We start from the raw sequence: 20,185 nt of genomic DNA on the forward strand, positions 1-20,185 counted from the left end.
CCAAGAATATGTTCTATGCAGGCCCACTAGCTGAAACAAGGCTCGTTTTAAATGACATGATTTTAGGCTAATAATGTTAAAAATAAATATACATATTGAGAATGTGGTTCTTTGACTGACAATTTGTCTGAAATCATGAAGGAACTGTGAGGAAACTAAACTATCCAGTGCTTTTGACCTCCCTCAACATGAACAGTAAACGACCAAGAAAACCACACAACCAACGATGACAGAGACAGATTTTAATATTATGGCAAACAAACAGGTGCTATTGTGTTTTAAATCACGTAGGCACTGCAATGTCAAACAACTTGATCCAAAAAGTTTATCATAAAAGACACACTTTAACTCAAGTAAATGTACACCGGGGAGGCCTTAAGAAGATGGTACTCATTGATTTCAGTGTCACCTTTGTGTCCACGGATACCGTTTGTACTGCTTTATTTACCATTCTGCAGGTTTAACTGATCTATAAAAAGACCAACGATAGAGCAATACTTTCTGGGGGACCAAGACTTGGCCCCCTGTTGTATCTAAAACAAAAGTCTTTTCCAAGAGCTGAGAGATGTGGCTTTTTTGGGGCATGGGGTGAATGAGCGCCGGAACTTCTATGTGTCTGCATCAATCCTGTGAGCTGCAACGAACAACAAGCACACACACAGAGGACATGGATTTCTTTATACAGAAGCAGCTTTCAAACATTTTCCTGCCAAGCACGGCACTTCAGTTCAGTTTCTGTTGCATTGTTTGTGTTTCGATTGTCAAAAGTCAAGAAGGGCAAGGTATCCCGACCTTTACTGGATCGAGGCACAAGTTCACATTAGAAAAATCTGACAGCAAACCACCAAACAAGAATGTCCCCCATAAATATTGAAAAGGCCATCTTGTGAAACTGAGAAGATTTGGTGCTGTTTTGTTGGCAAAAGGGGCTCGTACAAAGTATTAACGGGTGCTAATAATTGTGGCAAACACGGTTTGTCGTCAAAGAATCATTTTGTAATTTGTTCAGCTCATTCATTTGAATTAGAGTGGATTTTCTTCTCTTTTTTTTTTAAACTTTGGTCCTATATGATTAAAAAAATGAATTTATTAGAAGCTAAAAAACACAGTGCGTCACAAGTCACTTGGATATCAAACTGCCTTGCCCATGGCTCGCCAATTGACAACTGAGCAGCACAGCAGCATTGCCACTTCAAAAGATGTGTTTCTGTCCAGTTTGAGAAGCTTTATGGTTGTCACACCGCTGTAACAATGAAAATTTTCCCACTGTGGGATCAATAAAGGCATTCTTATCTTATCTTAAAGCAGGCGTTGGCGGCTGGTACAAAACCAGGCAAAGTGATAAAGCTTTACCTCAACAGACTTCAGGTTGTTGAACATCTTCCACTTGAAACTGCTCAAGGGGAAGTCAACCCAAACATTTTCTTAACAGGAATCTGTTGTATGCACGCCCACTTGTCAAAACGGGACATTCTGATTAATGTTGCATTTACGGTACATGAGTTGAGAAGTAAAATCTCAGGGAGCAGCCATTTTGTCACTTGCTCTCAACTGAAAATGGCATCTCAGTTGCTCAGGTAACCACCAATCATGGCTCAGCTTCAGAAAACAGGTGAGCTGTGATTGGCTGTTACCTGAGCCCGGAGCAAATGAGATTCATTTTCATTTTCAGTCGACAGCAAACGACAAAATGGCCGCCCCTTGAGATGGCTAAAGAACATTTTTGGGTTGACTTCCACTTTCAACAATGTGACTGTGAACCATGTGCTGAATTGAGCTGACTTCCAGTGCAGCCTTGCGCATCGAGTTTGCCTGGCCAACGCCTACTCTAGGAGTTTGCTGTTTTCATCAGTGGTAGTAGTTGCAGGCCATCCGCTGCGTGCATCCAGCTTCGAGAAACTTGCAACGGATGGTGTAAATTGTATGACAGGTTGGAGCAGCGCGAGGGCCATAAAGCTTCTCACACTGGCTCTGAACTGCAGTTTGTGAGTGTATTGGTACAGCTTGATGGTGCCGGCAGCTAGCTGGGTCCAACTAATGTAATATTAATGTGACTTGATTCTGTGATGTTGCAACGCTGTTCACCAACGATGCAAGTTAGTGAAATGCAGCAAAACGAGTGGCCGACTCGTTGCCCAAACCACTGCGCAACAGATCAGTCGGGCCTAAAATGCACTATAACCTTTATTGCTGAAATGGTGAAAAGGTGACCTCCTCTAAACCTTTGAATACACGTTAAACTTTTTCCATGTTTCAGTACTTTTTGCACAAGTTGCTCTTCTTTCACAAGCAGCTGAATGGCAACATTCACAGCAGGTTGTTTGATTCATGAATGGACCAATAAAGCTCCTGGTTCAATTACAACTGATATTTAAACTTTGATGAGACTCTGTCTACCTTTTCAAGCATGTCCATACAGTATTCTTTTGTTTTTGATATAGAGAAAATGGCAATTATCGTTAGTCGTTACGCAAATCATGTTTCATGCGAAAATCAAGCAAAAATGCAGGAAAAAAATTAGGCAAGATTAGCATTAAACAAATGCAAAAACTGGTGACGTCAAAGGACAAACACTACTTTTTAACTAATCAATGATCACTGATCAAAGTACATCTTGTAAACTGTAAATTATCAATTAATTAATTGTCCAAAAGACTGGTGTAAAAAACTAGAGCCATATCAAGGAAACTGATAGCTTTTCAAATCAAGGAAAACTGATCGCTTTTCGGACTCAGCAGCCCAAAACTACCCGGGAACCATGAAAATATCTTTTTTGTTGGCCAGCGAGCGTAATCATGTGTGATAGTAGTGGAAGAGCATTTCATTGATCTGCCTGTCAGTATACTCGAATATTTATTTCTAGTGAAATAAGTTTTGGTTTTAACTGATCGCCTACAGCACATCCTCTCTGACAATGTAGTTGGGAAACCACTGGACTACACTAAAAAAATGTTGTGCATCATTTTCTGGATTTTATTTCGTCAAGTGGTTGCACAAAATGGAATAATCTGAATCCAGTTCGATTTTAGAAGCAGTTTGCACGCTACCGAACAAATGTGTATGGATACGGCTGATTTTATTTTGTGCAACCACTAAAGAAAAAAACATAATAGAATTGAGTAAACTCAACCATCTATTTGTTCATTGTAGGCTAACACAATAAGTACCGTACCGCTGCTCTTTGTCTATCATGTTGCATTTGAAGGCCTTGTGGAGAACTCAAGTGAATCGGAGCACTTGGTGGAAATGCAGCTCAACTGCTTGGAATTAGCGGGAGGGACTCACATTGCTTTGGTATCCTGAGTGGTTCAGAGTCTCCTGACAGGACTTGATGCATGACGCCGCGGAACTGATACAGCACCTTTAGGCTTTTTTCCTCCCCCACGCAGGGGTCATAGAAACCTGGGAGGCCTGACTACAAGACAGACGACAAAACGAAAGCAGAACGATGGTGAAAATACTAACACCACACATTTACTGCCTCAGTTGCAGTCCTGTGTCAAGGTCTTAGACAGCATTCGATTTATGTGACGCATTCTGTAAAGGGGCACTGATACAATATCACAGGCCCCACCCTCCAAAAGGCAAACACTACAGTGCAGAACGTCAGCATGGCGACAACAAGTGGACAAAATTAATACCAGCACCTCAGACACATATTTTGCATTAGTATTATGTATAATCAATTTTTCAGCGATGACTCAAATAATTGATGTGACCATCTGTAGAGTAATCTATTCTCAAAGTATTCCATAACATCGGTGTTTGCAAGAGTATGCTAAGGCTAATGAGATCATGGGAAGGTTCAAAAATACAATGAACTATACGGCTGCTACTTGCTGGACTTGTGTCTATCGGAGGGGGTCCTTCATCCCATGATCAACGAAGGACTAATGTTGACCAGATTGACTCCAACTAAATACGAGTCCTTTGTTAGGCCAGCTTGTCAGCAAATTGAATTGGCTGAGCATACGCGGCATCAGCCGTTCACTTCTGCCTCCAAGTCTTACACAGTCCTGCAGCTTTTGGGATGAAGTTGGAAATGTGCTCACGTACCTTTGCGGCCTCGGTGAGGATGAGCTTGGAGTCTTTGACCAGACACTGCAGCGGCACGCTCACGTCAATCACCTGGGCCCGCTCGTGTTTCCGGCTGTTGTCCGTCACAAACTTGCCATACCAGGCATTGAGGATGATGAGACCTGGTTTGGGAGGCAGCGGTGGGTTCACCCGAGCGCTAATCAAACGCACCCGTATTGCAGTACTTTCCCGGCTCGACAGCAGAGTGAATGAAAAATGAACATTTTTCGTCTATGGCGCTGGTGACCGTTTCAATACTTTCTCAACGTGCTTTACATGTAGAACGCCGGCTCATTTTTGAAAACAATGAAATGAAGACACACAGACATTTGCTGGACCGCTAATGACTATCAAATACAAACATGTACAGTGACAGATGCTGGATTTCGACAGCAGAAAATTATATAGTGTGCTGAAAGTATTTGACAAGGGCGTCTATCAATTTTTTTCAAGAATGTTCCCAGCAGGCCCACTAGTTGAAACACGGCGTTCTGATTAATATTGCGTTTGTGGACTATGAGTTAAGCAGCAAAATCCACCCCTTTTTAGCCATCTCAGGAGGGGGCCATTTTGTCACTTCTGTCGACTGAAAATGACGTCACAGTTGCCCAGGGCTCAGGTAACGACCAATCACGGCTGACCTGTTTTCTGTGATGTCATTTTCAGTTGACAGAAGTGACAAAATGGCTGCCCCCAGAGATGACTAAAAACGAGTGGATTAACTCTGATTCCACAAACGCAATATTTATCAGAATGCCTTGTTTCAACTAGTGGGGTTGCATAGAAGATATTCTTGAAAAAAAATATGTTTGGGTTGCCTTCTACTTTAAAAGCTACAATTAGTGCAAGTCAAAGGCTTAACACACCATTACTCCTCGTCTGAAATTATTCACCTCCTTCATCAGGCTACCACAAAAATGCAAATAATTCAGCAAATTAAATGGCTCCACTGCTATTTCCTTTGCTGAATTTGAATTTGTTGCAGAGGAAGAACAGAAGCGCCCGCCGCATCTTGCATATTTGAACTGAAATGTTTGGAATGTTTGGAGAGTCTCAGGAGAAGTGAAGCGTTTGCCAAGCTGTTAAAGAAACATGACAACACTGACTCGCTGCGCTAATCGTACCCATTCGAGACTCCTCGGCTTCAATAATCCTCCGCACGGACTCCTGCATGAGCAAGACCTTCGCACATGAAAAAGGAAACAAAATGTGAGATGAGACGGAGCTCATGAATTCACAAAATCATTTCGTCTTTCCGTCTCATTGCATCGGTGCGTGGCCGCCAGCGCAGCCTTTCAACATTTCCTCTGCGTCTCCAACACAACAGCGGCGACATGGCCGATGAAGCGCTCACCGCCGCCTCGGCTTCCTGCTTCTTCTTGGCAATGTTCGAGGCCGAACTTTCACGCTGCTTCTCCAAGTCTCTGTTCAAAGATAGATGAGCGGGGATAAAAGCAGCTTTAAAGAAAAAAAAAAAAAAAAAAAAGCGGTAATAATGCATGTGGTGCTAGTCTAGTAGCTTTCCTTTCATAAAATGTCTTACTGTTCCTTCTGGGCCCGCACGTACGGCCGAATAATGAGTTGCTGCATGGCGAGGTAGACAACCAGCGGTCCAACTGTGGCGTAAAATACAGCACTTGGCAGGAGTTGATCAGTCAAGTGAATGGGGAAGAAATACGTCTGGCTGGCTCGGTTCAGTCTGCACAGAGACACGCCCACTTGTATTACCGATAGCCGAATGCATCACCTGCAGGGTATTTCTTTTGGTTACACGAGGAAAAGACGCCGGAGCCCAAATAAGTCAGGACAACTGAAATGGTTAAAAACACTTGAACGCTATTTCACCACAATTCAGTGTGACCTTGCAGTCCTGGTTTACAGCAATTTCTTTTCAAACATGTCAAATCCATTTCTGAATTGACTTTCCATTTTGAAAAGAGCCACCTGCAGATTGTGGACAACAAACCTTTTGCGTGTCATACTCCATGACTCCAAGAAACTAAAAGGAGATCAATGCGCCACTTACTTGACCTTGAGCGAAACACCCTGAGGCACCCCGACGCTGACCGTGGCCCCTAAAACGCTGTGTCGACTGATTTTCCTCTCAGCCCCGTACTCCAGCACAGTCCCAAAGAAACCAGACCTGCAACACACACAAACAAACATGCACAATCTCCAGCGATTGGACACAAACAAGGAATTCTATTCCGGCCACAAACTTTATCGAGCCCTTAATCTTGGTCTGGTCTTCATCCTGGAACTTGTACTGGTAGCTGATCATCATAAAAGTGTGCGGAATGCCCAGCTGCAAAGAGAGAGCAAACGTGGTGGCTCAGGAATGGAGACTGACTGGCGACACGGACAAGCGTGCAGCGGCGGGGGCAGACCTGCACCGCCGCAGTCAGATGGCTGCTCTTGGTGTCCCTGACGATGCTGGTGTTCATGGATGAGTGGATGCCCCAGCGCCACTGCAGGTAGCCCATGGTGTTCTTGTCCAGGTGACGGGCCAGCACCGTGCTGATGCCAGGACGCACGCCTCGGGACGAAAACTGGAGTCCGCACTGGGCTGTTACGAAGCTGAGGTGGGACGCGCACAAAAATGCTCACGTGCTCGGCCATCTCCCGAGTCAGTCACGGAACAGTGTTTCTCAAATCTTACAAGCGCGGCGTCAAATTTCGGAAGATCTTCATTCCAAAGAGAGGTCCGTGTGTGTCCCCGGCGCCGAGCTCGATCTGTGTGCGTAAACAATACGTGACAGGGTGTCAACTCGGAATGTCTCGATATCCAGATGTTGCGCGACGATAATATCATGATATTAACCTCATGAAATGATAATTATCACGATATTGTGGGGAGGCTGGCAACACATAAAAAGCTCACGATATTGTAAAAAGAAATAGGAAATATAAAAAAGATTATACTAAAAAAAAAAAACACACAATCTTATGATTTTTTACATAACAGCATTCACTATTCACAACTGCTATGCTGAGCCAGCAGCGCAAAGTATCATGGTCTGGTCTATGTAGTTCACAAGGCTGTGTTCGTCTGAAGTGGGACGACTGAGATGTTAAAAAATATTTGCTGGTATGACTGATTTATGGGACCTTTTATTGGTTTGAACATAGTTGTGTTCATGTGAGCAATAATATGTCTGATTTGGTTAAGTGGGTGTGTATAGGGTTTCTGTAGAACACAAAATACAAATAGAAACAAAATAAACATGAGCAGTTGCATGTAAATGTGTCCACACAATGCTAATTAGCTGTGGTCCTAATTATACAAATAGTACAGTTAACATTAACCTCAATGTATATAAATGGCCTACAATGACCACACACATAATATTGAGGCACTTAAACTGCACTAATAAACTAACCACCAGAGGGTGCTGGAACTGCACAAATGGAAAACAACTTGGGCTTTTAAACAGATTTGCTGCTATTAATATCGTGACATGACGACATCGTGGCAATTTTAATATTGCGATATTGCGACATCCTTGGCGTCGACATGACGTGTTGTAATTCACTATTCACAAAAAACATTGGGGATATTCACACACTGAACGAAACGGGCAATCGCTTCTGACGTAGACCATCGCAAAAAAAGTGGCCTTTATGCGACTCACCCAAGCGAATGAGCAGGTTATGTCCACTGACGCACCGCAACAGAAAAATTGCGACCCTGTATAAGGTTTTGAGGCTCCACATACGAGTAGACGGTATTGTTTTTTTATTTGGATTAGTACGATTGCCACAAAGAGAGGAAGCATAAAGGAGAACCGTGAGGATATTTTGAGGCTGTTGTCACTGATTGTCAATGTCCACTCACTGACTGCACCCATGTGTTTCCACAACAGATACTCTCCACACTTTGCTTTTCAGCCACAGTTATATACTGTATTAGAATGTAAATCTAGTTGAATATTACTGTAAAGTACAGACTATATGGTATACATTGCATTGGTACGGCTTGATGGTGCCGGTGGCTAGCTGGGTCTCACCAAGGTAATATTCATTACATTACAGTCATCCAAAAATGTGATTTGATTCAAGTTGGTCGAATGCAGGGGTGGGCATTTTACTCAATTTTGCTGGTCTGTCATTCGTCGTCCGTCAGCGATCAGGGTAACCATCAATCATTCAGTCAGTTCACAAACTGAATTGTAATAGTCAATTGGTCCGCCAGAGGTTCGTCAGTTAGTAGTCGCAAAACGTACTGTAACATTGAACATGGCTGTGAGTTGTGTACGTGTCAGCAAGGGCAACATACCTCCCCCCAACCCTGAGCTGAGGTGACTCTCCTCAAGGCCAAGTTAATAGTCCCGCCTCCGTTTCCATTGTGCGTCGACAAAGAACCAGACAAGATGGCTGTGTCATTTGTGGTAAGAGGGGCCTGGAGAAGAAAGCACAGGCAGAGTTCAGAACACCTGCCACATATCCCTTAAAAACTCACCAGGGCTTCCTTCATGTCTCACCTCTATGGATTGTGATATGTGCATCTTGTTGATTTCCACGTGCGGGACGCCGCCTCCCACCATGTCCTCATAGTCCTCCTCGTAGCGATCAAAGAGATCCGTGGCGTCGACGCCCACGCTAATTGTTCCCTTTGAACAGAGCGTGGGGAGAAAGACCCTGTCAAAATCGTACCGCGCTGACTTGCTCTCAGGCAGAGAGGTAGCAATTGTGTTTGATTGCTTGAAAAGGACAACTGCAGAGGCAATATTTGTGGCACTCCAAATTAATGAAGTTATGGAAGTAGCTTTTCAAAAGATGCGCCAGTTGCCCACCACTAAACGTACCTTCGGGTTGGTCCTTTGCTGAAGTCTCCTCTCCTCTCGCTCCTTCTGAAGACGCTCGTACTCCTCTCGAATCTCTGCAGGAGTTCGTTTCCTCTCCACCACCTGGAGGAACAGCACACTCTATGAGTTGGACCCGCCACACACACACACACAATGATTTTTCAAATCTTAAAACATTGCTGATCTGTGACAGGCCACCCACACACGTGAAGATTGAAAAAAACAATTAAAAATCAGCTATTGACTGTTTTGCTGGTAGTGTGTGCATAATGTGCTACGACCATCTCAATACATCATCGCACACGTAAAGAATTTAAAGACTCAGCTCCACCACCACCAATCTAGAAACAAGTCCTCCGAGGCAAAAATCTCACTTGACTTACCTCCCATCCGTCCACATCAAGTCCACGCTTGCCATAGATATCGTAGATGGCTCGTGCCTGTGGATCACTGAGTACTAGAAAAACACAAACAGCAGCAAAGTAACCCGGAATGTTGGTGTGGCTCGACGTTTGAAGCTGTCAGCATGTAGCGTGTTACTACCTTCATAAGCTTCATGTACCAGGTTAAAAAGCTGCTCAGCTTGGCGCTTTAGTTCTGGATCCCGATGTTTGTCCGGGTGGTATAACATGCACAATCGTCTGTAGGCTGCCTTCAGCTGCTCTTGCGTGGCCTCAAACACAACAGTGAAGACGAAAAGAAAATACCTGAACCTTGTGTCCTGTGGGTCATATCAGTTTTCTGTACAATGTATAATCAGTAAATGTAAAATTTCTCCATTACTGATAGAGACATGGCTCCCCCCTCATCCATTTTCTATAGTCCTCGTCTTTATTAAGGTGGACTGGTCGCCAGCCAATCGCATATCATTCCATTTTCCCAAACATCTGCTAAATTCATTTAATTTAATTATCCCAAGTCAACTGTATTTATAGAAAGCAATTTAAAAACAACCACAGCTGCATTCAGAGTGCTGCACGCGGACTACAAATCAGACACACTTGCCAGTTGTAGTGGCACTCCTATCCGAGCTGAGGAGGACGCTTTTCAGCAGCAAGATGTGAGCATTAAAGCTGCCTGACTGGTGAACAACATTGAATGTTGATTATTATTAATCTTGTAAATTATAGTAATAACGATGACATGAGGAGTCACTTGTTTGATAATAATTCTCAAGAAGCATTTTGAAGACTCCATCCAAATCAGAGATTTTCTCAAACTCGCACTTTTTACTTGCCAATTATCATTAACATTGTAAATCTTTACCGTCCACGGACGTGGGTTTGCCTTGAGCTCCCAAATGACTAAACAGCCCCCTGCATGTGTATGTGCACATGGCACACTGCTTTCTGTATTAAGAAAAGAGGGCCAAATCAAGACGCACTCGATCCCCTGACATCAAGGTCGAATTTAATCATCCATCCATCCATTATCACCGCTTATCCTCATCAAGTTCAAGTAAATCCAGGTGGAGTCAGTGGCTATAGCATTAGCAAACTAGCCCTGTGCCCGGTGCAAAAAAATCGGTCAACGTCTGTTGGGACGGCCCGTAAAAGGGCGCAAGCGTGCACCGGACTCGTCCAAGCTTTTTAGTTGTGCGCTTGATTCTTCCAAGTACTGTCAGCCTTCAACTTATTTGGCGTCGTGGAAAAAGTTTCCAGGCAGACGTCAGTGACCGAAATCAATGTCGAGGGAGACAAGTTAGCCGTTTGGCTAACGTGAAAACATCATGACAAGCGGAGCCGCAAACCAACATCGACAAATGACAAACTCGATTGCTTGAGTACGCTTGCAACAGGTGAGTCGTTCACAAGACACATGTGAAATGTACCTCTCGTCGGACATTGAGAAGGGAATAGTAATCATCACTGGAGATCTCCTCGTCGTCTAAGGAAGACGCCATGTTTGTTCCCGGTCATGTCTTCTTCGTAATGACGTCAGAGTTGCACAAATATGGCTGCCTGTCGCACTCTGGTGCCATCTAGTGGGGCGGATGTGCAACAAAACCACACTTTTCACCTCTATAGTTGACTGGATGTGCTCACGCTCGACACTTTTGTAATGATAGTTTCTCTTCAAAGAATTCGCTTTTCGAGATGCTATTGTTTTTAACAAACCTCGAGTTCCCAATAAGTAAATTTTTGCTAACATAGCAGCTGCAAATATGTATATTTCAAATTAAGCGCTTTATTTTCATTTCAATGTAAAGGTGACTTTACCTTCTAGAGGTAACAATAACAGCAGTTACGAACTATGTAGGCCTTTTAACTGCGAAATAAACAAGGCCGTTGAATACATACGATACAACTAAAATGAGCATTATTTAGGCAGTTTTAACATTCATAACCGAACACAACAATGACTAATTGGTGGCCATTACCCAGACACAAACTGTGGCAAATAAGAGAAATCCACACGCGTAGGCATTTCACGCGTTTCCCCATTTTCTTTTCAACAGCAGAGGGCTTTTTTTTTTCATTTTTTTTTTTTTTTACTGTGCAAGGCCAACAGGCAGCAGAGGAGCTGTCCTTTCAGCACCACATCGTCCCGCATTTCAGCACCGATGGCCCACATCGTGTTAATGTAGGATGAAGGCTATCCTTAAGTGCAGTATTTGACAAGAGTGCCAACAGCAACGTGTATCAAGCTCAATGGCCTGTAATTAGCTTGCTTGTACTTATTAACGCGGCCACACTATTGTCAAGCCTAGCCGTGCCAGAGTAATACCAAGAAAGACCTTAAAAGCACACCGGATGATACGAAAGTGTGCCTTTGCTCCAGAAACGCAGTAACACAACAGCTAAATTGACTTAATTTGGCTAGTCAATGGTGATCATGATATTGTCATGGCCTGTAAAGTAAATGACTTCTTTACACGGTGATGATGCAACTTTGGAGAGCACGGCAGCTGCCTTGTTGAAAGAGAATTTGACAGGATTGAGGGGCACAGGGGTATCAAACTCAGTAGTGTCATGGTTGGGACAACTGACTGCTGTGGGATAAATTGGCCCATGATTGACTGGTGGTCAGTCCAGGGTAGTGATGGTTGGAATAATTGATTGCTTGTTTAATATGTCTATAGTGGGACTGATTGTTAATTAATTCGGTCCCTCAAAGGAACTAAGGCCAAAGCAAAGGGCAGTACACACACACACACACACACACACACATATATATATATATATATATATATATATATATATATATATATATATATATATATATATATATATATATATATATATATATATTTGTTTATTTATTTATTTGTTTATTGTGATTTTCTGGGAATGTGTTGAATGAACAAGTGTTCCTTTGAAAACGTGAACACAGTCAGAGATGTACGTAGAAAGACAGTGTTGCCTACTGATCAGGATCTGTTTCCTCATTTTTGTAAGAAATCATGAACAGTGTCCTATCATAAATGAACATGATTCATAACAACATAATATCATGAAAGTAATTGGAGCAAATGTTTCAAAGTGTGCATCAAACTGGAAGTACATAGCATGAATCAGTGGCCAAGAAGTAGCTCTGACTTTGCCGAGGCCGCATGAGTGAGTTCACCTGCGACTGTTAATGACTTGCTCGTCATGGGCACCTGTTGAAGGACACCACTCTGAGTCTTGATGAATGTACGATGACCCAAAGTGACTCATCTAATCATTTCAACATTATATTTGACTCAACTCTCTCTTTCCCAATGCACATGAAGAATATTACTAGAGCTGCCTTTTTTTCACTTCCACAATATCGCTATCAGAGCCGTCCCATTTTGTCTGCCGGTGATGCAGAAATCATAATTCATGCATTTGTAAAGTCTCACTTCAATTATTGTAACATATTGCACTCTGGTCTTCCCATGTCTAGAATTAAAAGTCTGCACTTAGTACAAAATGCAGCAGCTGGACTCCTGACAAGGACGAGAAAGTTCCTCTCAAATTACGCCGATACCAGACAACTTGCAGCTCCCGCTCCACTTGAGATCCCATTTCAAGGTTTTACTACTTACTTTTATAATATTGCACGTCTTAGTTAGCACCTTCCTATCTCGTCGATTAGTGGTACCGTATGTTCTGTCGCGAAACCATCGTTCACAACGCGCTGGCCCTTTCGTGATTCTGAGAGCCAAAAAAAGTCTGCAGGTTCTAGAGTGTTTTCTATGTGGGCTCGAGTGCTCTTGAAGGGACTACCCATGAAATTAGAGCCGCTACCGCTGCAGAAATGGTGACAAACCTGACTTAAGACTTATTTGAATACTCTTGCATTAGTTGAAGTACATGTTGGCCTGTTTGACTGCCGCTTCTCCTGCCCCCTCCACCCCGGCTTGGAGAGGGGCTAAGTGACAAAGTGGGCAGTGGCTGTACGGATTCTGCCCCAATTTTTTTGGGCAGATCTGAGGTGGACCACGTCCTCTGAGGCGCTGCTATGGAGATTTCCGCATTGACCAACTGGGCCGGTTTTGAGGGGTATAGCACCATATTGTGTCCAATGTTGCCCACTTAGCGTCCATTGCAGCCTGGTCAGCCAGGAAGGGCGGTTTCCCCCTTTTGCGGACCCTTCTCAAGGGTTCTATTGTTTGCCCATATGTTTTTGTTGTTGTTGTTTTTAGATTTTCTTTGCTCTCTTGGGGGTTTAGATCAGGGTGTGTAACTTGTCTTTTTGTCAACTGTGGGCTTGTAAAGCCCTTTGAGACTCTTGTAGTGAAGGGCAATAGAAATACATTTGTCTGGACTAAATTAGGATAAGCGTGCACCCCAGAACATGGCTTGGCTGGAAATATTCACCAAGCAATTGTAAAAAAGAAATCGGAACTGGTATTGATTATTCATTGCTTAACATTTATTTGATCGTGGATGAGGTTTAGTTGTCTGAACAGGAAGTCATATGTGTGCGACGCCCGCCTCCGCCCCCACCCCCACACACACGCGCAGACAAGGTGAGGAGGGGGAGACGTGTGTGTGTGTGTGTGTGTGTTGTCAGTCAGCGGCTGGCAGCCAATCGTAAGTTGGCCTGGTTCGGACGGACTCGCCGCGCGCTCCTCCACTCCCTCCGCGTGCTGTCCTCGCCGTGCACGCGCGTGGTACCCACGGTCGTGAGGAGGAGGAGGATGTTGCGCGTGAAGGGGAAATGGCTGCCGAAAACAAGCCGGAAGGTAAGAGAAATAGCATTGGATTCATTCACTCGCTACGCGTGCCTGTGCGTGTGGTTGTGCGTTTTGTTGTTGTCGGCGAACAGTTTGAGGTGGCGAGCAGGCGACGCGCGCGAGTGGAGACATTTTCACCTACAAAAAAACCAAACCAAATAAAAAATTAATTAATTACTAAAAAGGAGCTCACTAAACGCCAAACAACCAACCAAAGAGCACATCTCTGCTGCTTGCTGTCTCCCGGCGAGCAGGCAGGCGTCTGCAAGGTGCTTGGAGACAGTAGCTAAGGTGGCTAAGATTAGCCTGCTTTTCTCGTTAGCTCCAAAGGACGAGTGCGGGAAGTGGCGTGTTGACCGTGGACGTGCAGGGCTCCGGTCCGAGCTAAGTTCATGACAGCGTGGCAGGCGGCGTCGAGCAACTTCTGCCGCTGCCACTCGCTTTTGTTTGGAGGCGAAAGCACGAGGACGGACGAGACGTGTGTTGATTGGAACGTGCGGAGCGCAGCGGTCGCCCGACTTGTGTGCTTGGACTCGGCTCATGTGGGAGCGAGCGTCTTGGACAGGCAGCTAGCTGGCTGGCAAACGGGCGAACCCGCTTTCTGGCGTTTTCCTCATGCCACTTTGCCCCCAAGTAGTACTTGGCCTACATTTGGAACGTGTGTGTCCCCCGTGTGTGGCCGGCCGGGGCTGAATGCCGTCACGTACACCGGACGGAGGAAAGCTTGACAGCTTTGATGTGAGGATGGAGCCTCAATTGCAGCGGCTTGTACGTAGCCGGGCAAAGTGCTGCCTTCTCCCCGCTCAACTGATTTCACACGGCTCACTAAGTTGAAACGAAAGCCATAACACTTACTTCGTGGGAGATTGGCCCAAGCGTGGAATTGTAAGAACGCAAGGTGGGGAAATGGGCGAATCAGCTGTCTAATGATGAGTTTGGCAGCGCTTGCCTCCTATTGAGCAGCCTTGACATGATAAGCACGTATAATGACGCTTGTAAACCTGACAGGCACATTCATTTGTTTTTCAAGATGAAATGTTTCCACGACTGCCACTCAAATGGCTAATCATAGGTCATTGCGCGCGCACAAAAAGGTTCGGGCGGGGGGGATAATGAAATCACATTTCCTGCTTGTAATCTCTTAGTGAGGTGCTTCCCAGCCTTTTATGCAGAGTTTGGAGTCAGCGACTGCAAACACTTGTGTTTGTCGCTGTCGCGTTATGGTTTGGTGCTCAGATGAGAATCTCCTCTGTCCATGGGAGGAATTCATCTGACGCACAGAGTCCCACCAGGGGGTGATGTTGAGCTACACAAGCTCACTCCCTGTGAGGCGTTTGAGCGGGCCACAAATGAAGACGTCTGCTTCTATGCGAGGAAGGAAGGACGTCACCATGTGGCATCCCCACGTGTTCATGTAGACACGTGAAACATAACCAACGGGGTTCGGTTGTGCTGTACACAAGCTCACAACCTCCACTTGGGAGTCCCACTGCTGGGCACGGCAAGTTGTTTTCAACGGCCCTGTGAGGCCGGCCAATGGGAAAAAGGAGGCACAGCAGCTCCATGCAAATGTGCTCAGATCTGAGAGGCACACTGCAGCCACTTCAAAAACATCCCAACAACTGTCAGGTGCCCTTTTGACATTGGAACTTTGCAGGTAGCGCCGATTCCTCCAAGTGTGTTGACGTCCCAGACGGCGGCGGCGGCGGCAGCGGCTAACTAGCGAGGGCTGCGTGTTGTACTTACTCAGTGTGCTACTGTTTACGCCCTGAGTTTTGCAGCTAACTCTTTTGTCAGGGTAGTTGGCAGTCATGTTGTTGTTGTTGTTGTTGTTGTTGTTTTAACATTTATTTTGGCGCCCATAAAAAGCAACATGCGGCCATGACTGAGCTCAAAGCCGGGGGTGGGGGGGCACTGCAAACATGGCTTCTTGGTATGTCTATCAGTCCACAGTTAAACCAAAACGAACCAAATGAAGAGCTTGAAACGTCACCAGCATCACCTTAAGTGATGAATCGTTTATGAATGTACATTTAAAGTCAAGGTCAAACGAGCCGCGGCCTCACCGGAGCTGGGGCATGTCGTTGATTTCTTTCTTGAATTGTTAACTCACTGCCAGCCCTTTCCCAAGCACAATTCCCCATATTGCCAGCCGTTTGACATTATTTGGACAGATTTCGCAAGACACAAAGAATATCGTGTTCTTTGAGACCGGACCTAGCGTAAGAAAGCGTAGACTCTATTCTATCACATTCTTTCCAAAAAGTTTGTTTCTAGCTCTTTCCGTTGATTTGTGATCAGCGGTAAATCATGGATGTGTCTCACCCAAAACAGTGGTCCTCAACTAAAAAGAAGAGAAAATAAGATTTTTGTGCAAAGCAATATGTCAAGCAGATCCGTGACTTTGACGCAAATATGCATATTTTTTTTAAAGCAGTGATTCCCAACCAGTGTTCCGTGACAGATCACCATCAGGTGTGCAGCGGGAGATAATCCAATGCCAATTATTTGGGTGAAAAATTATTGATTTTCTATGAAAAGATGTTTTTTAAATTGACCTATGCCAAGCATGTACAGTATAGTTGCTAACAGGCAGAACTGTCAAATGCTCTTCCACTAGAGAACAGACGTACGTAAATAACCTGTGTATCCACTTTTTGTCAATTGTTTTGTGAAATGTTGTGCCGCCAATTATTTAAAAAAAAAAAAAAAAAAGTTCCTCGGCTCAACGAAGGTTGGGAAACACTGCCTTAAAGGGAAGTTCAACCCCAAAATTTTCTTTACAAAAATATGTTCTATGCAGGTCCATTAGTTGAAACAAGGCATTCTTATTAATATTGTGTTTGTGGAATATGAGTTAAACAACAAAATCTACCTGTTTTTGGCCATCTCAGTGGGCGGTCATTTTGCCACTTTCTGTCGACTGAAAATGACATCACAGTTGCTCAGGTAACGACCAATCATGGCTCAGCTTCAGAAAACAGGTCAGCCGTGATTGGCCTGAGGCCAATTTTGTTGTTGAACTCATATTCCACAAACGTAATATTAATAAGAATGCCTTGTTTCGACTAATGGACCTGCATAGAACATACTTTTGTAAAGAAATGTTTTGGGTTGACTTCCCTTTAAATTATAAAACGACCCCAAAACAAGACCGAGAAGGGGCTTTTGAAAACCAGATAATCCTCCATCTGCGGTTACACAACTCTGAAATGCGCAGTGAGTGACGCTAACTTTTTGACATGCCACTGGACATTTTTTTTCTCACGATGGCGACACCCACTTTGTACGACCTACCGTGACCGGGGTTCCGTTTCACAAAGCAGGTTGGACAAACTCTGAGTCTAAGCCTGACGTCTGAGTTGATCAACTCCAAGACAGGAAACTCTGAGTTTTCGGTTCCAAAACAGCTGATTTGAATCTGTTTACTCAATTCGTAGTTTCTTCACCGGGGGTTAAGCGCGTGCACCACAACTATGTAAAGACAGCATCAATGGAGCCCCGATTCGACGCGTCACCATGGCAACGGGGAAGAGAAGTGCTGTGCTTTCACGAAGAACTCGAAATATTAATGCGTTTATACGGAGAGTTTGAGAAGAAGTGCAACACGACTGCAGCTGCTAAAGAGAGGGAGAACATTGTTGCTCGGGTCAATGCGTAACTTTCAATGTAGTCCTTTGTGATCACAATAATATAACAGGGGAAAACTGCTTGAATAGAAGTCTATTAATTTATTTAATTAAGGTGCAATCTCGCGGGGAGAAGCACACTTGGCAACAGCAGAAGATGAAATCTAAAAACCTTTTTCAAACAGTTAAGACCTCGGCATAATCTCATGGGGGTCCGCTGAAAAAAGTGATGGTTGAATTTACTCAATTCTATTTTCGTTACAAAACAAAATCATCTGGATTTTTTTAAGTAGCTATATAATCTACTTAAAAAATGTATCGGGATCCAGATGTTTCTTGCAACCACTTGAATAAATGAAATTGAGTCAATTCAAAAGAACGTTTTTTTCAGTAACACTGTGCCTAATGGATTCCTCATATACTCTCATGACTCTGATTTTTTTTTTTAATGGCAGACGGCAGAACTAGGCTACGGCTAAACTCACCTGCGAACATTCTGAATGAGGAAATGAAATGGAGTGTGTGGCTCCGAAAGAGGGCGGAGACAGAGAGAAACTCAAGGTTCAATTGAGTCTGTTACTGCAGTAACTGACCGAGATCTTAAGTTACCTCTCTCTGAAACCGGCTAAAATCACCCCACTTTCTCTGCTTTGAGTTACCTCGCTTTTCGAACCGGAAAACTCTGTTACCCTCATTTCAGGGTTAGCAGACTCTGAGTTTTCATTAAACCCGCTTTGTGAAACAGACCCCTGTACTCCGCTTCGATCATAAATGCACGATCCCGGTTTTGTTCCCAAACTGAGATTGGCCGCCTAATCTTTTTGTTCCCGGCTCATTCCAAAGCTAAAGTCGACCAAAAATAAACAACGTCCACAGCAGTGAATGAGTTCAGCGAGTGACTGAGTAGCTTCCATCTTGTTCCTTTAGTGCAATCGATGAGTCATATCGCAATGGTGTCTTGTTGTTGTTTTGTGTGTTGTGAATTGTGTCTGTTTGCGTGAGGAATTTCCCAAGCCATCCCAGGCTACAAAAAATGATTGTTTTCCCCCCCTTTTTTCTCTACTTTGTTTTGTCTTTGCCTCCCGAAGGACTGAAGAAAGTTCGTAATCCGGATCGAATGTACAGATCAGCCGTGTGTTACGCCGGCCACGGTCCACCTAAGACTATCAGTGATGACACAGAGACCAACAGTAAGAGTCCGTTATTAATACTGCATCGCTGCTGCCAGAGGCCACGCGCTGGCCAATCAATTATTCATTCATCGATTCATTTATTTACTCCTGGATTCCATCCCACATCCTCCCTTTTCCTCATTGTGCTCTCCAACATGACACCTCCTGCAGCCGCTCTGCTGATTGAAGGATCAGCTTTGCGGGATCACGACGTCAATAGCTGAAGTCTTGTCGTTAACTAAGAGCGATCGTTCCGTGCCGAGGCCCCGCCATCAGTTCCTGCTCTGAGCCGGCCGGCCCCTTTTGGCTGTTGCTCTTTTCCTGCTTTTCCCCTGCCTGCCTTTGGCATCCAATCACACCTTGGCATCCGCTTGTGTCTTCTTTGACTCCGAACGGACACACGTGCGCTCTCGGTCAACAAAGCCAACGTCACAGTTGAGTTTTTTTTTTTTTTTCCCGGTGGCAACGATTGCAGCATCGTCACTTGTCTGAGCGTGAGAGCCGAGCGAGCAAAGCGCTTGCGAATGTAGGCCAAAGCCTTTGCCTTTTATTTGCGGAGGATTTTCCCTTCATTTGTCTGCAGAAAAAAAGCAAAACAGTCTGATTGTTCCTGTGAAGAAAGCAGCGCCTTAGTTGTTAATGAATCCACCGGCGACGAGCGCCGTGGCTGTTGATGGAGACTAGAGAGCAGCTAATTAAGTGTGCTCATGTATTGTCATTTCCAAATCGGGAGTGTGGAATCAGGAGCAACACCTTGTTAGACTGCGAGCTCCATTTTGTGTCACTGCTGCGCTGTGTGTTTTTAAATGATTATATATATTTTTTAGGGATGTTCCGATCAGGTTCTATGACACCGATACCGATCATGCATGAGTGAGATCGGCCGATACCGATTCCGATCACATGGAATATCTGTATATTTTTCCATTTATTTATTGTGACTGATATTATGCAATATCTGAAAAAAAAAACCCCAGCCATATTATTGCCGTAATTTTGACAAAAATCTATATATATTTTCAAAAGCATGAAGGAATACAAAACCGTTGCTGGCACAATACAACAATTACTCAGTCACAAAGATAACTGAAAAACTTACATTTACCAGCTTTTGGTAACGCAGTTTTTAACAGATCAAAAATAATCAGCAGTCTCAAGAGACTTAATTATGCAAAAAGTCAAATAAATAACATGCCGCCTAAACATTGCATGGTTCAGAATATAATCAAAAAAATAGTCACAAGCAGGCTTCACTTGAATAAACTATTCAACGAGTTCCTAAATTGAAACGACTCAGGAACTTTATTGGCTTGTGCATAGACGAACTATCTTGTGCATTTGTCAAAGAGAAAAAAG

The 20,185-nt window shown here is 44.2% G+C and overlaps 2 protein-coding genes across 6 annotated transcripts in view; one reads left to right on the forward strand and one right to left on the reverse strand.

The window, feature by feature from the left end:
* Positions 1-227: 227 nt before the first annotated feature.
* On the reverse strand, positions 228-10,863 carry dnajc11a (DnaJ (Hsp40) homolog, subfamily C, member 11a). Its single transcript, XM_086037886.1, has 16 exons — positions 10,714-10,863; positions 9,426-9,555; positions 9,266-9,339; positions 8,883-8,984; positions 8,559-8,687; positions 8,354-8,476; positions 6,737-6,810; positions 6,465-6,654; positions 6,297-6,382; positions 6,104-6,220; positions 5,621-5,776; positions 5,432-5,501; positions 5,202-5,259; positions 4,057-4,199; positions 3,286-3,415; positions 228-634 (listed from the first exon to the last, which is right to left on the reverse strand). Exons 1-16 carry the CDS (start codon positions 10,783-10,785, stop codon positions 609-611), a joined length of 1,680 nt encoding a protein of 559 aa, XP_085894012.1. The 5' UTR covers positions 10,786-10,863; the 3' UTR covers positions 228-608.
* A 2,943-nt stretch (positions 10,864-13,806) lies between these two features.
* The window catches only part of camta1a (calmodulin binding transcription activator 1a), a 297,075-nt gene continuing 290,696 nt past the window's right edge, over positions 13,807-20,185 (forward strand). For all 5 annotated transcript variants that reach the window (XM_086037916.1, XM_086037898.1, XM_086037908.1 and 2 more), the window contains exons 1-2: positions 13,807-14,037; positions 18,746-18,847. In XM_086037916.1, the coding sequence (XP_085894042.1) occupies positions 14,013-14,037; positions 18,746-18,847 (127 nt within the window). In that variant the 5' untranslated portion in view covers positions 13,807-14,012. The remainder of the gene's footprint in view (positions 14,038-18,745; positions 18,848-20,185) is intronic.

This window comes from Filicampus tigris, chromosome 1 (assembly GCF_054856515.1).
Source record: "Filicampus tigris isolate MCC_2025a chromosome 1, RoL_Ftig_1.0, whole genome shotgun sequence".
Classification (NCBI taxonomy): domain Eukaryota; kingdom Metazoa; phylum Chordata; class Actinopteri; order Syngnathiformes; family Syngnathidae; genus Filicampus; species Filicampus tigris.

Excerpts from the sequence above, each read along its gene's own strand:
- dnajc11a (XM_086037886.1), bottom strand. The coding sequence starts at position 10,785 with ATGGCGTCTTCCTTAGACGACGAGGAGATCTCCAGTGATGATTACTAT. Across the intron at positions 8,985-9,265 it reads TTGATGTGGACGGATGGGAG|GTGGTGGAGAGGAAACGAAC; the intron begins GTAAGTCAAGTG and ends CTGTTCCTCCAG. Across the intron at positions 6,221-6,296 it reads AAGATTAAGGGCTCGATAAA|GTCTGGTTTCTTTGGGACTG; the intron begins GTTTGTGGCCGG and ends TGTGTGTTGCAG.